Below are 15,318 nucleotides of genomic sequence, written 5' to 3' on the forward strand. Positions count from 1 at the left end.
CTGTCGAAAAATTAGTGATGGGCGTCGGATTTCTGTACAAAATGGTTTTGTAAAGCAGGAAGCAAGATTATCCTACTCATGAAAAAACCCAAGGAAACAAGATGGATCTTTTGGTGGACTACAAGAGCAGAGATGAATGCTGCCTGGCCCTCTGCCAAAGCTGAAAAGTAAGAGGCCAGTAATTGGCACAAGAAGTCTCAACAACCCCTTCAGAACCGTAAGAGAGGCCTTCCATCACCTGATGCAGTGGTGAATGGCAAGCGGCACAAGATGGAATTTAATGATATTATGTTAAAAAAAAAAACTGACGGCACAAGAAGCGCTTCAGGGAGGCCCATTCGAGGAAGGTAAGTCCTAATACAAGCTCATCTTCACATACAAACAGGTAAGGTCCCTGCATCAGGATACTGTCCAATTCACTTCAGTAGAAAAATCCAGCCTAATCAGAAGAAATTGGCCATAATACACGCAAATCAGTTCAAGAGTTCACGATAACCACAATCCAAGTCAGTCCAGAAATGAGGCTGGGTGGATAGGCTGTCAGGAGCGATTGCCAGGGCTTGCATCAAACTGAAGATGAGCAGTCTGGTAGATCCAGGCTGAAGCACACAAAGGCAAAAGAACAGCACTTGCACTCTATGCCAACGCTATTCAGAAGCATGGAGTACAGTTAGAGTTGGCATTTTACTTGAGCGAATACGCAGTGGAGGCCAGCACAGAGTGATGCGCCTCAGTGCCCGCTGGGTAGTGTATCCAGAACAGGACTGCGAGACTTGTCCTTGGCCTCAAGCCCAGGGATCGAATCTCTCCAGGACTGAAACCTTTGCACTGGCTCTCAAGTTCACTGGCTCTTAAGTTCAAAACCCTCTGCATTGTCCACAATTCCTTCTGGGGCCTGGGGCCGCAATACCTGCAACTCTCTCTTCCTAAATATCTTCCTTCTCAAGCTCTTTGCTCATCTGCATCCAACTCCCTCAGGGCCAGTCGCTTCTCCAAGCAACGAGTTGGTGGTAGATCTCTCTCTTCGGCAGGGGCCTCCCTCTGAAGCAGCCTTCCTGCTTCTCTGAAACTTCAGGAGGACCATCTCCGGTTCCGGAAGCACCTCAAAACCTTCCTCTTTGCCTCTGCTTTCTCCCCCTTCTCCCCTACTGAATTCCTGGCAGAAACTGCACTGGTTACCGGGCCACCCTTTCTGATTCTAGGGCCCTGCCAGTTGCCCTCCTGCACTGCCTCCCTGGCACCCCCTGCACCAGGAGACTGTTTTCTGTATCCCTACAGTCCCCCTACCAGCACTTATATCTGCACTTCTCCAGCATTGGATCTTTCATGGATTCACATGCTTAGAATATTCCCCGTCGTCAGACTGGGAACCCTCGGTACACATATATAGTCGTTTCCAATAGGAAAAAACTTCCGACACTTATGTCTCCTATCCCCGTCTACGTCCTCTCCGGGGCCGCCCACGCACGCCCCGTTGGACGCAATGGTATACAAGCCACGCCCCGCGGGTCCCGTCAGATTTCAACCGTCTCCAAAGATAGTGGGATCTCCTCGCGTAGTCTCTACTGCTAGATTTTGTCGAATTGTCGAACTCCTGTGAGTTTGTTAATTTTATCGGAATGTCGGGAAAACCTCTATTTCGCCCGTGTGCCACGTGCGGATTGAAGAAGGTTTACGAGGGGGGCGGCCATTTAGACTGTATTTATTGCCTCCACCCTCACCACTCGGCAGACCAGTGTGAAATATGTAAAGGTTTTTCCCAGAAAACCCTGAAGGATCGAAATCGACGGCTGGTATCCTGGTTAAATGACGGTGCGGGAGCGTACCCTCAGTCAGAGGTGGGCTCTGTGCGCAGCGTGGCCTCTGCGAAAACATCAGGAGCCCCTCGACGCTCAACTTCGTCGGAACCTCCGGCTAAGAAGTCACGACCTGCGGAAAAGGACGTTCCACGAAGTCACTCTTCTAAGGACTCTTCTAAAGACTCTGCAAGAAAGACATCTTCGTCAACTTCGTCGAAGAAAGGAAAGGAGAGGCCTAAATCCTCCTCCGGCGATCAACACAGATCAGCCACGAGTAGAGATTCGGATAAACGCAGGGAGAGCGCTGTGAAGGCGGGACCGCCTAAACCACCTGCAGGCCCAACGTCGACGACGACGAACCAGTCGGTGTCCTCACTGCCGCTGACGCAGTCGATTTCACCCGTCATCAACCCAGCGACAACCTCGGCGACGATGTCCTCGTCGACGGAAGTTCTGGCCTGGAGACCAGAAGTATTTGATATGGGGTTGCCTGACACATTGCTACAGGAACAGGCAGCGTCAATTGCCTCGAAAGAAGACGACGGCTTCAGAATTGTGAGCCCGGAGGACCTCGGTCTACGAGCCAGGTTTCCATCAGGAGCAACCTGCTCTCAGGTGTTTACCCAACCTCCAAGCTCTCAGGCGACCCTGTCCATGGAGGTACTGTCCTCCTTACACTCGCTGCTGAAATCGCTGGACGAAAGGCTTCCACCTGTACCGTCGACACCCCTCGTCGACGAGCCCGGCCCTTCACACCGCCCGACCAGATCGATCGGGGTTCCAACTACTCCAGCAGTCCAGGAGGAAGGTGAGCTTTCGGACTCCCTATATGACCAAGGGTCAGCGTCAGATATATCCCTCTCATCATCTAGGGATCCATCCTGGGTGTTGGATGTGGAAATGGAAACACCAAAGAGTCCCACTCACCCGTCACCACCGGACGATATAGGTGCCTTTCATTCTATGATGGAAAAAGCGTGCAAGGAGTTTGGCCTGGTCCAACAGGAGGAGAAAAAGGACTGTTTTCTTTTTGACCATATGGGCAAGAGTAGACGCTCAATATTCTCAATACCCATTTTAGACCATGTCTGGAAAGAAGGTGTTCAAACCATGCGTCACCCATTTTCTGAGCCGGCTGTCAAAGGCCGCATTGAAAAGAAATTTAAAGTACCAGACTCTACACCGAAGTGTCTTTCGGCTCAACCTACACCGGACTCGGTGGTGTCATCGGCGGCGACGAGAAAAGCAAAGGCCCAACATAAATGCTCTACCCCTCCAGATAATGAGGCGAGGCGCCAAGACGTGTTTGGTAAGAAGGTTCTTTCTGTGGGGGCCTCAACGGTGAAAGCAGCTAACTCCCTGGCGATTGTGGCCAGATATGACAGGGAGATGTGGCACAGACTGGCACCTATCCTGGACCACCTCCCGGAAGAATATAGAAGAACGGCGATGTCCCTGGTTCGAGAAGGCGAAGAAGCATCGAATCATGCTATTAACATAGCGGTGGACCTGGCAGATTCGGGTTTTAAACAAATAAATAACGGAGTTGTTCTAAGACGCCAGGCTTGGCTTAAGTGCACCAACTTCAGACCTGAAGTACAGTATAAAGTTTTGGACATGCCCTTCGAAGGTGATCTTCTTTTCGGAGAAAAGGTGGACGAGGCCTTGAAGGGCATGAAGGAGGACTCCGATACAGCACGCTCGTTGGGTTCTCTCCAGAGTGGTAAGCCCTTTCGTTCTTTTCGTCCCTTTAGAGGAGCATCTGGAAACTCAAGATTCTCAGCAACCAGGGATAGATCTTTTGGTAGATCAGCGTATCCTTCCCAAGGATATAGACGCGCCTCTCAGACCTTAAGCCGGCGCAGAAACTTCCAGTCTTCCAAGAGACGACCAACTTATTCGTCGTCGACGAGCAAACAGAAAGACCAGCAATGACGGGAAGCGTACCGTTCTGGGAGGAAGAGTGTCAAGCTGCATCGAGGAATGGGAGACCATCACAACAGATCAGTGGGTTTTGGACACTGTGAGATACGGACATTCCCTACTATTCAAATGCAAACCTCCAAAATGTCCACCAATACACCTATCCCAGCCACATCTAAACATCTTGCGGCAGGAAGTAACACTCATGTTACAGAAAGGCGCCATCGAATTAGTCCCTGCATCGCAGAAAGGCCTAGGGGTATACTCACGGTGTTTTGTGGTAAAGAAGCCAAACGGAAAATGGCGCCCTATTCTCAACCTGCGAGACCTCAACAAGACCCTACAGAGTCAAAAATTCAAAATGCTTACACTGCAGGAGGTGATCAGATCCGTCCAAAGGGACGATTTTTTGGCGTCACTAGATCTACAGGACGCGTACTTCCACATTCCGGTGTGTCAAAAACACAGGAGGTTTCTGAGGTTCATGGTAGGTCAGACACACTACCAATTTGCAGTGCTCCCATTTGGTCTAAAGTCCTCCCCAAGAACGTTTACAAAATGTTTGGCACCTGTGGCAGCCTGGCTGCGAAAGGGAGGGCATCATGTATACCCGTACCTCGACGACTGGCTTGTGAGGGGATCCTCCCCAGCGTCGACCGACAGCGTACAAGCCACCTTACAACTTCTGCAAAGACTGGGGTTCGCAGTGAACTTCGAAAAGTCTTCTCTAAAGCCCTCAAGGAGCTTGAAGTTCTTGGGAGCTCAATTCGAAACCCACTCGGGAATAGTGAAACCGTCCCTAGACAGAATATTGAAGATCGAACAACTGACTAGTCAACTTCGCCTACAGAGCACATTTTCCGTGAGAAAATATGTGGCAGTCCTGGGTTCCATGGCTTCGTGCATCCACTTAGTAGCAAACTGCCGATTGTTCATGAGGCCTCTACAGGAGTTCCTGTCGGACAGATGGAAGCAGGACACGGGCCGGTGGTCAGACAGGATAACCGTCGACGACGAGGGTGTCATCAGATCCCTCCAATGGTGGAAAATCTTTCACAACCTGGACAGAGGGGTTCCTCTACAAGAGCCGGAATTTCAGAATACCATCATCACGGACGCCTCCCTGACGGGCTGGGGAGCACACATGAACGATCATCAAACCCAGGGCAGATGGTCTTCGACCGAATTGCACCTACACATCAACGTGCTGGAACTGAGGGCAGTGAGATGGGCCTTGAAATCATTCCTTCCACATATCAAAGGATCAAAAGTAAGAGTGCTGACAGACAACACGACAGCCATGTTTTACTTGATAAAGCAAGGCGGCACCAGATCCAGGACCCTTTCGGCGGAAGCTCAAAAGATCTGGCACTGGGCGTTGAAACACAACATATCCTTAGTGGCTTACCATCTCCCGGGTGTGAAGAATGTGCAAGCGGATTCCCTGAGCAGGACAATGGCTCAAATACACGAGTGGGAGCTGGACACCGGTCAGCTACAAATAATCTTCGAAAGGTGGGGGACCCCCTCAATCGACCTCTTCGCAACGAAAGAAAACAGGAAATGCGAACAGTTCGCGAGCAGATGGCCTCAAAATGGATCCCTGCGGGAAGCGTTCTCGTTTCCGTGGACGGACAAATTCCTGTACGCTTTCCCTCCGTTCCCCCTTATACGGAGGACAATCCAGGGGATTCGCAGGTACAAATGCCGGGTCATTCTAGTGGCACTGTATTGGCCGAGACAACCATGGTTTTCCGACCTCCTACATCTGTCGTTGGAACAGCCTATAACTCTCCAGAAAGTGCCGAACCTACTGTCCAGGGACAAGGGAACGGTGTGGCACCACAATCCGGACAGCCTCAACTTAACAGCATGGCTCCTGACTTTTCAGAGTTTGGCAGCTTGAAAGTCTCGTCGGATTGCCGGAGAATTCTGCAGGCGGCTAGGGCCCCTTCGACTAACAAATCATACATATGCAAATGGCGAAGGTTCTGTACGTGGTGTCAAACACAGCACGAAATTCAGCCTTTAGAAGTAACCCCTGAACAAATTCTTCCGTATCTTCTTCACCTAGCTGAGAGTGGGCTGTCATCATCGTCCATCAAAGTGCACTTGGCGGCCATTTCAAGGTTTACGAGGAGGAGACAGTCTTCACCATTATTCAGTGACAGACTGGTGAAACATTTCATGAGGGGTCTCTTTAGAACTTTCCCCCCTACGAAACGGTTCCCACCGTCGTGGAGTTTAAATGTGGTGTTGGCTGCCTTAATGAAGCCTCCATTTGAGCCAATGTCCTCTTCATCCATGCAGTTCCTATCTTGGAAACTGGCTTTCTTAATTGCCATTACATCGGCTAGAAGAATGTCGGAATTACAGGCATTGGTCATAGATCCTCCATATATGAGATTCTTTAAGGACAAAGTAATTTTATCAACTAACCCTACTTTCATCCCGAAAGTACCGACAGTCTATCACAAGCACTCGACCCTGGTCCTTCCTACTTTCTTTGCGTCCCCGTCGTCGACGGCGGAAAAAGCCCTTCATACTCTGGACGTCTAAAGGGCGTTAAAATTTTACCTGCAAAGGACGCAAGATATCAGAACTACCAGACAGTTGTTCATTGCCTACGGTCCGTCGACGAGAGGAAGGGCAATCTCCAAGCAAGGCCTGGCTCGTTGGGTCTCTTCGGCAATTACTTTTAGTCACTCCAAGGCTGGGAGACCCCTACAAGGACGCCCTAGAGCCCATTCCACGAGATCGACAGCCTCCTCCGCGGCTCTATGGGCAGGAATTCCTCTGACAGACATCTGCCAGGCGGCGGCATGGTCTGTCCCACACACGTTTACACGCCATTACTGCCTGGAAAGGCAGCACGCGGATGAGGTACAGATGGGACGGGCAGTGCTAAGCCATCTGTTTCAATGAGGTAAGCCAAGTACGGTGAAACTGTTGTCGCTTACTTTGCCTATTATATATATATATATATATATATATATATATATATATATATATATATATATATATATATATATATATATATATATATATATATATATATATATATATATATATATATATATATATATAGGTGGGTGGATAATTGTGTATAGATGCATAACTATGTATTATGGATATGCTTATATCAGAAAATAAGTTGCGGCTTACATACATATTTGAACTGGGGGTGTTTTTTGTCTTTGTGAATGTAAATTACATTGCACTCTCACCTCCTTCTTCGATGATACTGCTATACAATCTATTCTAAGCATGTGAATCCATGAAAGATCCAATGCTGGAGAAGGGAGTAGTTTCTTACCTGTAACTCCATTTCTCCAGCGTTGGTATCTTTCATGGATTCACATGCGCCCACCGGCCTCCCCGGAATGCAATGTGCAAGATATGTATGTAAGCCGGCCCCCCCCCCTTTCTCTTTGGAGGGGCCGAAATCTGATGGGACCCGCGGGGCGTGGCTTGTATACCATTACGTCCAACGGGGCGTGCGTGGGGGGCCCCGGAGAGGACGTAGACGGGGATAGGACACACAAGTGTCGGAAGTTTTTTCCTATTGGAAACGACTATATATGTGTACCGAGGGTTCCCAGTCTGACGACGGGGAATATTCTAAGCATGTGAATCCATGAAAGATACCAACGCTGGAGAAATGGAGTTACAGGTAAGAAACTACTCCCTTACCTTGCACTTGCCACCAGTGGCCGTTTTTATTTATCTTATTTATTCAATTATCCCATGTACTGCACTTTCCCCTCTCCCTTCCCCCACGCACTTTTCCCTTTCCCCCGCCCCTGCACTTGCGCAATCTGAATGACACCTGGGATGGTAGGATTGTTGTTCTGTCTTCCCCTTTGTTCCCCCTCCCTTGCCTCGTCGCACCTTGAAACACTTGTGTATAGGCACGTTATTAAATAAATAAAGAATAATTCTTCCAAAAGAACTGAGTAATTTGTTTACCATATCATATCATAACTGAAAAGTTATAAACCTTTTTTTGCAAAATAATCTGTCGCTCAGTCTTACCACGTACCACGCTGTTCTGGGTTTGCTTCCGAAAGATTTAAAACTACCTGCCGGAGCTAAAATCTAGACGTACAAAGCATCAGTAATGTTAGGCAGAAACCTGTGCAGTTCCCTTAGGGACCACTGCAAAAAGTTTAAGACTACAGGTGTTGGCAGGAAACCCAGTTGGTAGCAGTCTGTACCACCCCGATTTATCTGGTGGCTGTGGGTGAGCAGTCAGACTTCTCTCAAGAAGAGTTAAGCAGTATATAGAGTATACACATTAGGTACAAAAATACAGTAGCACAAGCAAACACTGACCACAGCTTGGGTATGAAAGTATATCATTATTTATTTAAAAAACACTTGTAAAAATACACTGGCACTAATATGTCAAGCAAGTTCAAACACAGTCACTAGAAATATATACACCTACCTGATTAATTATTCGACAAGTCTTCGGAAAAGAACACCACTTATTAACAATACAGGGGTGAGCGTTTAACCAAGATGGCACTCCAATAATTATTTAAAAAGGGAGGGAAAAGGCAGAATTAGGAAAGCACACAATACCAACACTTTTAAAAGAACCACAACAAGTCAAGAAAGGCAGAGTCTACTGTAGAGCAAGAAAGTTGATAGGCCAGGCCCACTCTTGGAGAGAGCAAGGCGGAATGTGCCCAAAATCACACAGTTGAAGTACACTTTAAAAGTCTTTGCAGATAGTTCCAAAGGAGTTGGATCAGTTCAGAAAAGTTAGTTAACAGGTCCCAGGTCACCCCAGGATAGAGAGTCAAGGATTTACCGGACACCTTGAACAGTCTGTTGCAAGGGAGATCAGGCGGGACACAGTACCTGAAATGGTGAGAAAGCTCCAGCGGGGGCAGTTGTTCCTGGCAGCGGGTGCAAGTCGGTGCTTCGTCCAGGGGAAGAGAATATCTCGACGTGGAGGAAAGCCGGAGGTCGTTGCACTGCCAGGGAAGAAACCAGCCGCAGGGTTTCCTGGTTAAAAGGTACTACCCTTTTATTCGCGGTAGTGGTGAAGCGTGGCTATCCAGCCGCCGGGATGCTTGGCACGGGCGATTCGACCACGAGACGATCCAGGAAGGCGAAAAGAGGGCGAACTGGTTAACCCCACCAGTTCAAAGGAAGAAGACTCTCCAGGATGAAGATCTTCTCTGTCGTCGGAAAGTGGTGAGTCGGTTCAGCAGGGCTCCACCGGTGGTGTCGTCGTTGCAGGTCGGCTCAGCTTCTCCATCTTCGGATTCTTTAGGTCCTGTGTCGACTTCTGAAGTTCCAGTTCCCAAAGCCCTGCTTTTATGCAGAAAACCCCCATTCATCAGTCCTAGCTGTCACTCAAACATGCTAAGTGGTGAGCCGGGCGGCTCACCACTGGGCCAGTCACACAAGAGTGCGACTTCAGTTGCCGAGGCAACTCAGTCCAGGGTGCCTATTCCCCCCTCCCACACATCCTGTAGACCCAGACAGAGTTGCACCACTTTTGGAGGCTTCTGTGCAGAAGCCCGCCAAAAGTGGAACAAATGGCTCGACTTGGGTTGGAGTTACAGAGGCGAATACAAACACCATTTTAAAACCGAGTCCTGGCAAAAAGACCCAACCGGGGTATAAATATTAAATAAATAACTCAGCGGTATCTTTAACATTGCACCAAAATGTGGTGCGTTTAAAATGAATGGGAAAATCCCATAGGAAATATTGCGCTGGAATATTTCGCGTGGTAACCACTGCCACCAGCCAGAAACTCGACGAGGGGGGACTGCACAGTGCCCCCTCAAAAAACAGACCCAGGGGCAATCTAATTATCCCTACCAGTACTTCAACAATATGATGGTTTGTACTGACTGGTTCTGTTTACAATTTAAGACTAGTAAAGTCAATGGTGACTTTAAACTGTGCAACACACTTACCAAAATCACATGAAACCCTATGGAGTAAAAGACCCCATAGCCCATAAAACACATTACAAAGTCAAAGGACATTTTCAAATCATGCCTAACAGTGGGAGAAAAAGAGTCTCACTCTTAGCAGGAGAAAAAAAATAAACCCCAAAAATCCAGAAAAGCTGCTGGGGGACTCACTAGGTTTGGGAAATTAGCCTGAACAGAGAATTCTCCATAACAAATAATGGCTAAGAAGCAGATTCCTTCTGAAATGGAATTCTAGTGGGAAGCCCCAACTCGAGGTCTGGCTCCAAAGTATGCTACTATTGTAAGCTAGGGAAAGAATATCATATGATTAAAAAGACTTGATTGAAGACAGTGGATTGATTTGGGACACTTTCAATAATTTGCAATTCATATGGTAACTGGTAGTATAGCTCAGTGGCAGCAAGCTCTGGTTGGAAGCAAAAAGACGGAGGGCAACACAAGTTTGAATCCCGGGTCCTCTTCGGTAATGAGCGTGTTATAAAAATAATTAATTATAATTATTATAATTATGTATAGGCTCATAAACAATGACTTTTCTTTTTTAAAACATTTTATTAGTGTGTCTGTAATTTAGAAATTGAAAGTTTGGCTCATCCTTATTTCCTATCCTGTGCCCAGCCTTGTTTTGTGTTTGTGATTTGTCATGTCTTTACTGTTTTTCGTGTATGTTGTTTACTGAAGTGGTTGTTTATTATAATGGTTGAATAGATTAAGTAGGGGAAGGACACTGTGATTCTTTGACAATGTTGGGAAACTTTGCTATGTTTCTTCCATTGGTGTCTTAATAGATTTTCCCTTACTGAATTGTTTACATCCCATGGTTTATAGTTTGTTGACTTACACTCTGATAATAATATTGTGTAATTTGAATAAAACAATAAAATAAGTGAACCAAAATCACATTGTTTAGATATGACATTGTTTCTTTCAATTCTTTTTTAAGATGCAGACCAAAAGGCAGATGTTTACATGGAAGGTAAAGATCAACTTGGTGGCTGGTTTCAGTCTTCATTGTTAACCAGTGTAGCAACAAGGAAAACGGCACCATATCGGTAAGCGAAACACTGTAGCAGAATTAAACGATGACTTGAAGTTATTCGCAGTAACATTTTATAAGTTGCAAACGTGATCTAAGGGTATCCAACAATTAATGACTTTAGAACTAAAACTATATTAGGTTTTAGTTGTGGTCATATAGCAAAATGGAGCCTTTTAAGAGAGAGGTAACACAGATGGAGCAGGACATGTGCATGCCAAACTACAAACCATGCTATTCTTTTTTACCATAATGTCCCTGTTAGTCGGCCCCCTCGAACAGTCTGTGTCTTTATACTGCTCATGTATCTTTCTGTTGTGAAACGTCGGTATAGTTCCGGAGGTTTTCACATCATGCAAGGTGTTTGCTGGGCATATTGTGAAATAGTAGCTGAATTCCCGTTTTGATTATGAACTTTCCAGTTAAATAGAGCTAAAATACTGAAATTCACAAAGTGTGATAATTCAAAATCATTACATTTACTCAGACCCAAAGGTAAACAAAACTCCTACCTCTCTATTCTTTGGGATCGATGGTTCGGTAACCTTCTGGAGTAGTGGGAAAATAGCTAGAAACCCCTCCACCATCCGACTTCAGAGAGTCCGACAGTGGTGGAGCCTCCAGGGAAAAACCCCTTACGGGGGAAAAACCCTGTGAAGGGTTGCTAGAGAGCGTAGTTTCCTGAGGACTGCTCCCTGAAGGTGTTTCTGGTAGAGAATAATCAGCTCCTTCGGTTGAACTTCCCAATCTCCTCCAAGCTCTATAAGTGCTAGGCGTAAGTAGACACAGAGAGGAATTAATGACACGAAGGATAGATATTACAGACCCAAAGAGAGGATAAAAGGCTTACCCTAGGAACACCTAAATCAGGCCCGGAGGACTGGAGGGTTAAGTTCCTGGATAGCAGTTTTGGAAAAAAACGGGGGAATAGTTGCAAAGCCGAACAAAGTGTAAAGAAAATTAGACTTAGTCTTTCCCCTCCCAATCCTGATCTAGTTAACTGAGAAGGAAAGTAACTTGGCTTACCTCCTGAAGGAGAGACTGACCCCCTGCTAGTACTGGGAAGAAGTAGACAGCGTAATGTCCCGTGTAAAGAGATGAAGGAATCCTAAAGAAAGGAGATTGTGATGAATGGAAAAATCCTGGGTAAAGCAAAGGAAATGCCACTGAAAGAAATCTGACTTCTTGATCAAAGATCGTACCAAGACCTGCGTTCTAGAATCCTTGGAAGAAGGATCGTCTTTTAAAGACAGGGACTTCCCGGATTCCACAGAATGCTGAGAAGAAGGCGGAGGATCTAAGCCGCGATCAGATGATTGCCTAAAGCGAACGGTAAGGGAGTGTCAATAATGAGTAAGAGCAGAGAAACAGACACAGGATAACCACTTAGCTGTACGAGGAAAGAAGTGGAAAGGCTGCAGGTTCGAGTGCGTACTTACGTCTGCAATGCACGGCTTGACTCTGGAAAGAGAGTAGCAACACGTCGATGTGCAGGTGCTGGATACGGAAGTACTGCTCGCCAGTCTGGGGGCGTGGCTACAGCCTCTTCCTCATGTGGCCCATCGGCTTTACCGTAACTTGCCGCAATGGGATTCTCCATGTTGGATGAGTAAAGTGGACGCCGTAGATCTCGTCCGTTGTCCCAAGGTTCGTGTATTCCACGAACCATCACACAAAGTGACATTGCTTATTCTGTTTCTTTGTTTCAGGGAAATGAGGCTTGTATATCTGAGCCCTGTTACAGCCACCATCCATGCCAACATTATAAAGTATATTAAAGGGATCTTTTCAAGCTAGGGCACCATGTACTATATTAGAATTTCTCTATATTGGTTATATTGATCATATAGCATAAATAATTGACAGTTTTTATGCATATTATAAGAGACAAAAACATATAAGGGGCACTGTGAGGAATCTGAGGGCGTCCTCACTTCTTTCCCCAATATATCCTCCTCCCAAGTGGCCAGGGAAAGACCGTTGCTATCGGATCCTGTCCCCGGGGGTGGATATGCGAGGGAGGATCACCTCAGTGGAGGAGACTTGGGGAGTGGGGATGAAGCACTCTTGCGTGTGACACGGTATCACCTATTTTTGTTTTATAAGGAGTCAAATATCCACCGGGCTTTTGTAGGGTATTACCAATCCCTTCCCTATTTTTACAGAAAACCATATCCCAGTACACACAAGTTAGGTACTGAGACGAGGAAGAGACAACCCAGAGCCATACATCCTCTCTCTATTAACTCAGACATACACAGACACCACTCTAGTACTGGGATGAGGAAGAGAGATGCTGAGTACCAAGAATGTTATGCAGTAAAAGGAAACTTTCGCTTGCACCTGAGGCCAAGTGGGCGGTATAAATGGGCCACTCAGGTGAGGCTAAGGAGATCGCCTGTGGAACGCTTGCAGGAGAAGCAGGAGGTGTAGTCAGGGAGACGCGTGCCTAAAGCGCCTATGGGCTGCAGAGTCATTGCAGCGGAAGCGGCTTGTGGTGGGATCTACGGTAGCAGAGCTGATCTCCATACCTCCTAGAGTCAGAGACTCCCTCTCCATACAATCTAGGCAGCGGAGATCCTGGATGATAGGCGGGCAGAGCAGGAAACCGCAACAGCCACAGAGAGCCTGCAGATGCGGAGAACAGCACCTGGAGACAGCGTACCTGTTGAGTCAGAGAAGCCTGAATGACTCGGAACGCTGTGGTGTGGACCGTGTGGTTGTTGCAGGTTGGACTGCTCGCGAGGGACCTTTTAGGCAATGTCGTACAACTTGAAATATATACTTTTAATAAGTACGATAACCTGAAGGCTGAGAACACTGAATGAAAGGGAAATCTGAATACCGAACTGTAAAACGAGACGAAAGTGACTAGCCATATTCCAAGCAGGTGAGTAAACTGGGAATTTGATGGTGCTTTATTCAATGTGACTGATTGGAATGAAATGAAACTTTTTTTGAATGCCAAAATAAAGCAAGTGTGATTGAATACCAACTGGATTGAAAGCAGTTGGTGAAATTCCCTGATAAAAAAGGAACTATGTAAACTGAACAGACCAACAAGCATTAGCAAGTGCCAAAAGAATATAAGGAACTGTTATTTAAAAGTATGAGCAGTGGCAAAAGCTGTGAGAATATTTGAAAGTATAACAAGTTGATGGTGGCAAAACAAGTATTGAGAAAGCTCTGAGAGCATAAATCCAATACCACTGTGAAAGAAGTGGAAGAAGATCACCACGACAGATGGGTGCTGGCGCTCTCACCCGGGGGCACACTTTGGAGTCCAACGCAGGTGCCCTCATATTCCGCAAGAACCCTGTCTTTTTTTTAAATTGTGCGTTTAGTCACATACAAAGGAAAATGACTTTTTACACATTACATCATATTTGTGAAATGTAAAAATATTTAGGATAATTAAATAATCGTACAAGAAAACAAAACCAAGTACAATTAAGCAGAGAGAATTGATAGAGAATATAAAAAACAGTTCTCATTATATAATGGAACATTTAAGAATAGATGCAACTAAAATTGATCAAAACAAATAAAAAGGCAACCCCATAACACAAGTTTAGAAAGACCGACTCAGGACACAACATCAACATTTGAAAGCATTTGCCTAAATTAATCTTAATGAAATTCAACGCATTTAAGAGTTTTAACAGTGCAATTGGCAATGCAATTTCTTTTCCAGCAGATAACCATCACCAAATCTCTTGTGTGGAAATAAGTGAGATGTTGTGGACAAAGTTTGCAAAGTGTTTTTGCTTCACAGCTAATGTGGCTCGACAGACTACTAATAAATGTTTCAAATCTTGTGTGAGGCCTTCTCCACATAGATTACAGGTTCCAGCGAAAAGATTCTAGTTTGTTCCATGTACGGTTTGTCTCATTGGTCTTTGTTAAGTTTAGACGAAACCTTAACAATTCTTGTCGCCAAGATGGATTCGGAAATCGCCTAATATATGGGAGAACATACTAACAAGGCTTTTCATACAAGGGAAATGATGGGTACTTTTTAGATTGGTTAGAGATGATCTGTTTTTAATCCAATCGTAGCTCATCAATAATAGCTTAGCTTTTTTGGGATTCTCTTTTAGTCTTCTGCATCTTCACGAAGGGCAGATAGAAAGGGATTGGAACATCTTTTAGTAAGGTCATGAAGGTCTGAGTAAAACGACTGGTCTAAGGTAACAAGTATTGATCTATAAACTGATAGCACTTTCCAACAATAGTGAGAATACAGAGAATATAGACCAAGTTCATATCTTCTTTTTTTTTTAATGTTTATTTTTAGAACAAGGCAGGGTGGTAACAATACATGTTCAAATTAAGGCATGTTATACATCATAATGAAATTGCATCTCATTTTCCCCTCTGTCCTATCTCCCCCCACAGTTGGTTATCCCGGGTAGGTGTTGAAAGTCTCTGTTCATTCCTCTAGCGCCTAGGATGTAAGTCCGTCCTCGAGGATCCACCTGGCCAATTGTGGTTTGTAGGTCAGGGCCGGAAATTCCTGGTCATAGTCAATTATTGGTCCCCAAATGTTCTGGAAGCGATGGAGCAGACCCGCTCTGGCCGCCGTTGCCCTCTTGGC

At 46.0% G+C, this 15,318-nt stretch overlaps 1 protein-coding gene across 1 annotated transcript in view; it reads left to right on the forward strand.

The window, feature by feature from the left end:
- IARS2 (isoleucyl-tRNA synthetase 2, mitochondrial) overlaps window positions 1-15,318 on the forward strand; it is a 1,527,005-nt gene that overhangs the window by 931,510 nt on the left and 580,177 nt on the right. Inside the window, exon 15 of the mRNA XM_069608590.1 lies at window positions 10,629-10,737. Within this exon, the coding sequence (XP_069464691.1) occupies window positions 10,629-10,737 (109 nt within the window). The remainder of the gene's footprint in view (window positions 1-10,628; window positions 10,738-15,318) is intronic.

This window comes from Ambystoma mexicanum, chromosome 4q, assembly GCF_040938575.1.
Source record: "Ambystoma mexicanum isolate Mex_15411 chromosome 4q, UKY_AmexF1_1, whole genome shotgun sequence".
Classification (NCBI taxonomy): domain Eukaryota; kingdom Metazoa; phylum Chordata; class Amphibia; order Caudata; family Ambystomatidae; genus Ambystoma; species Ambystoma mexicanum.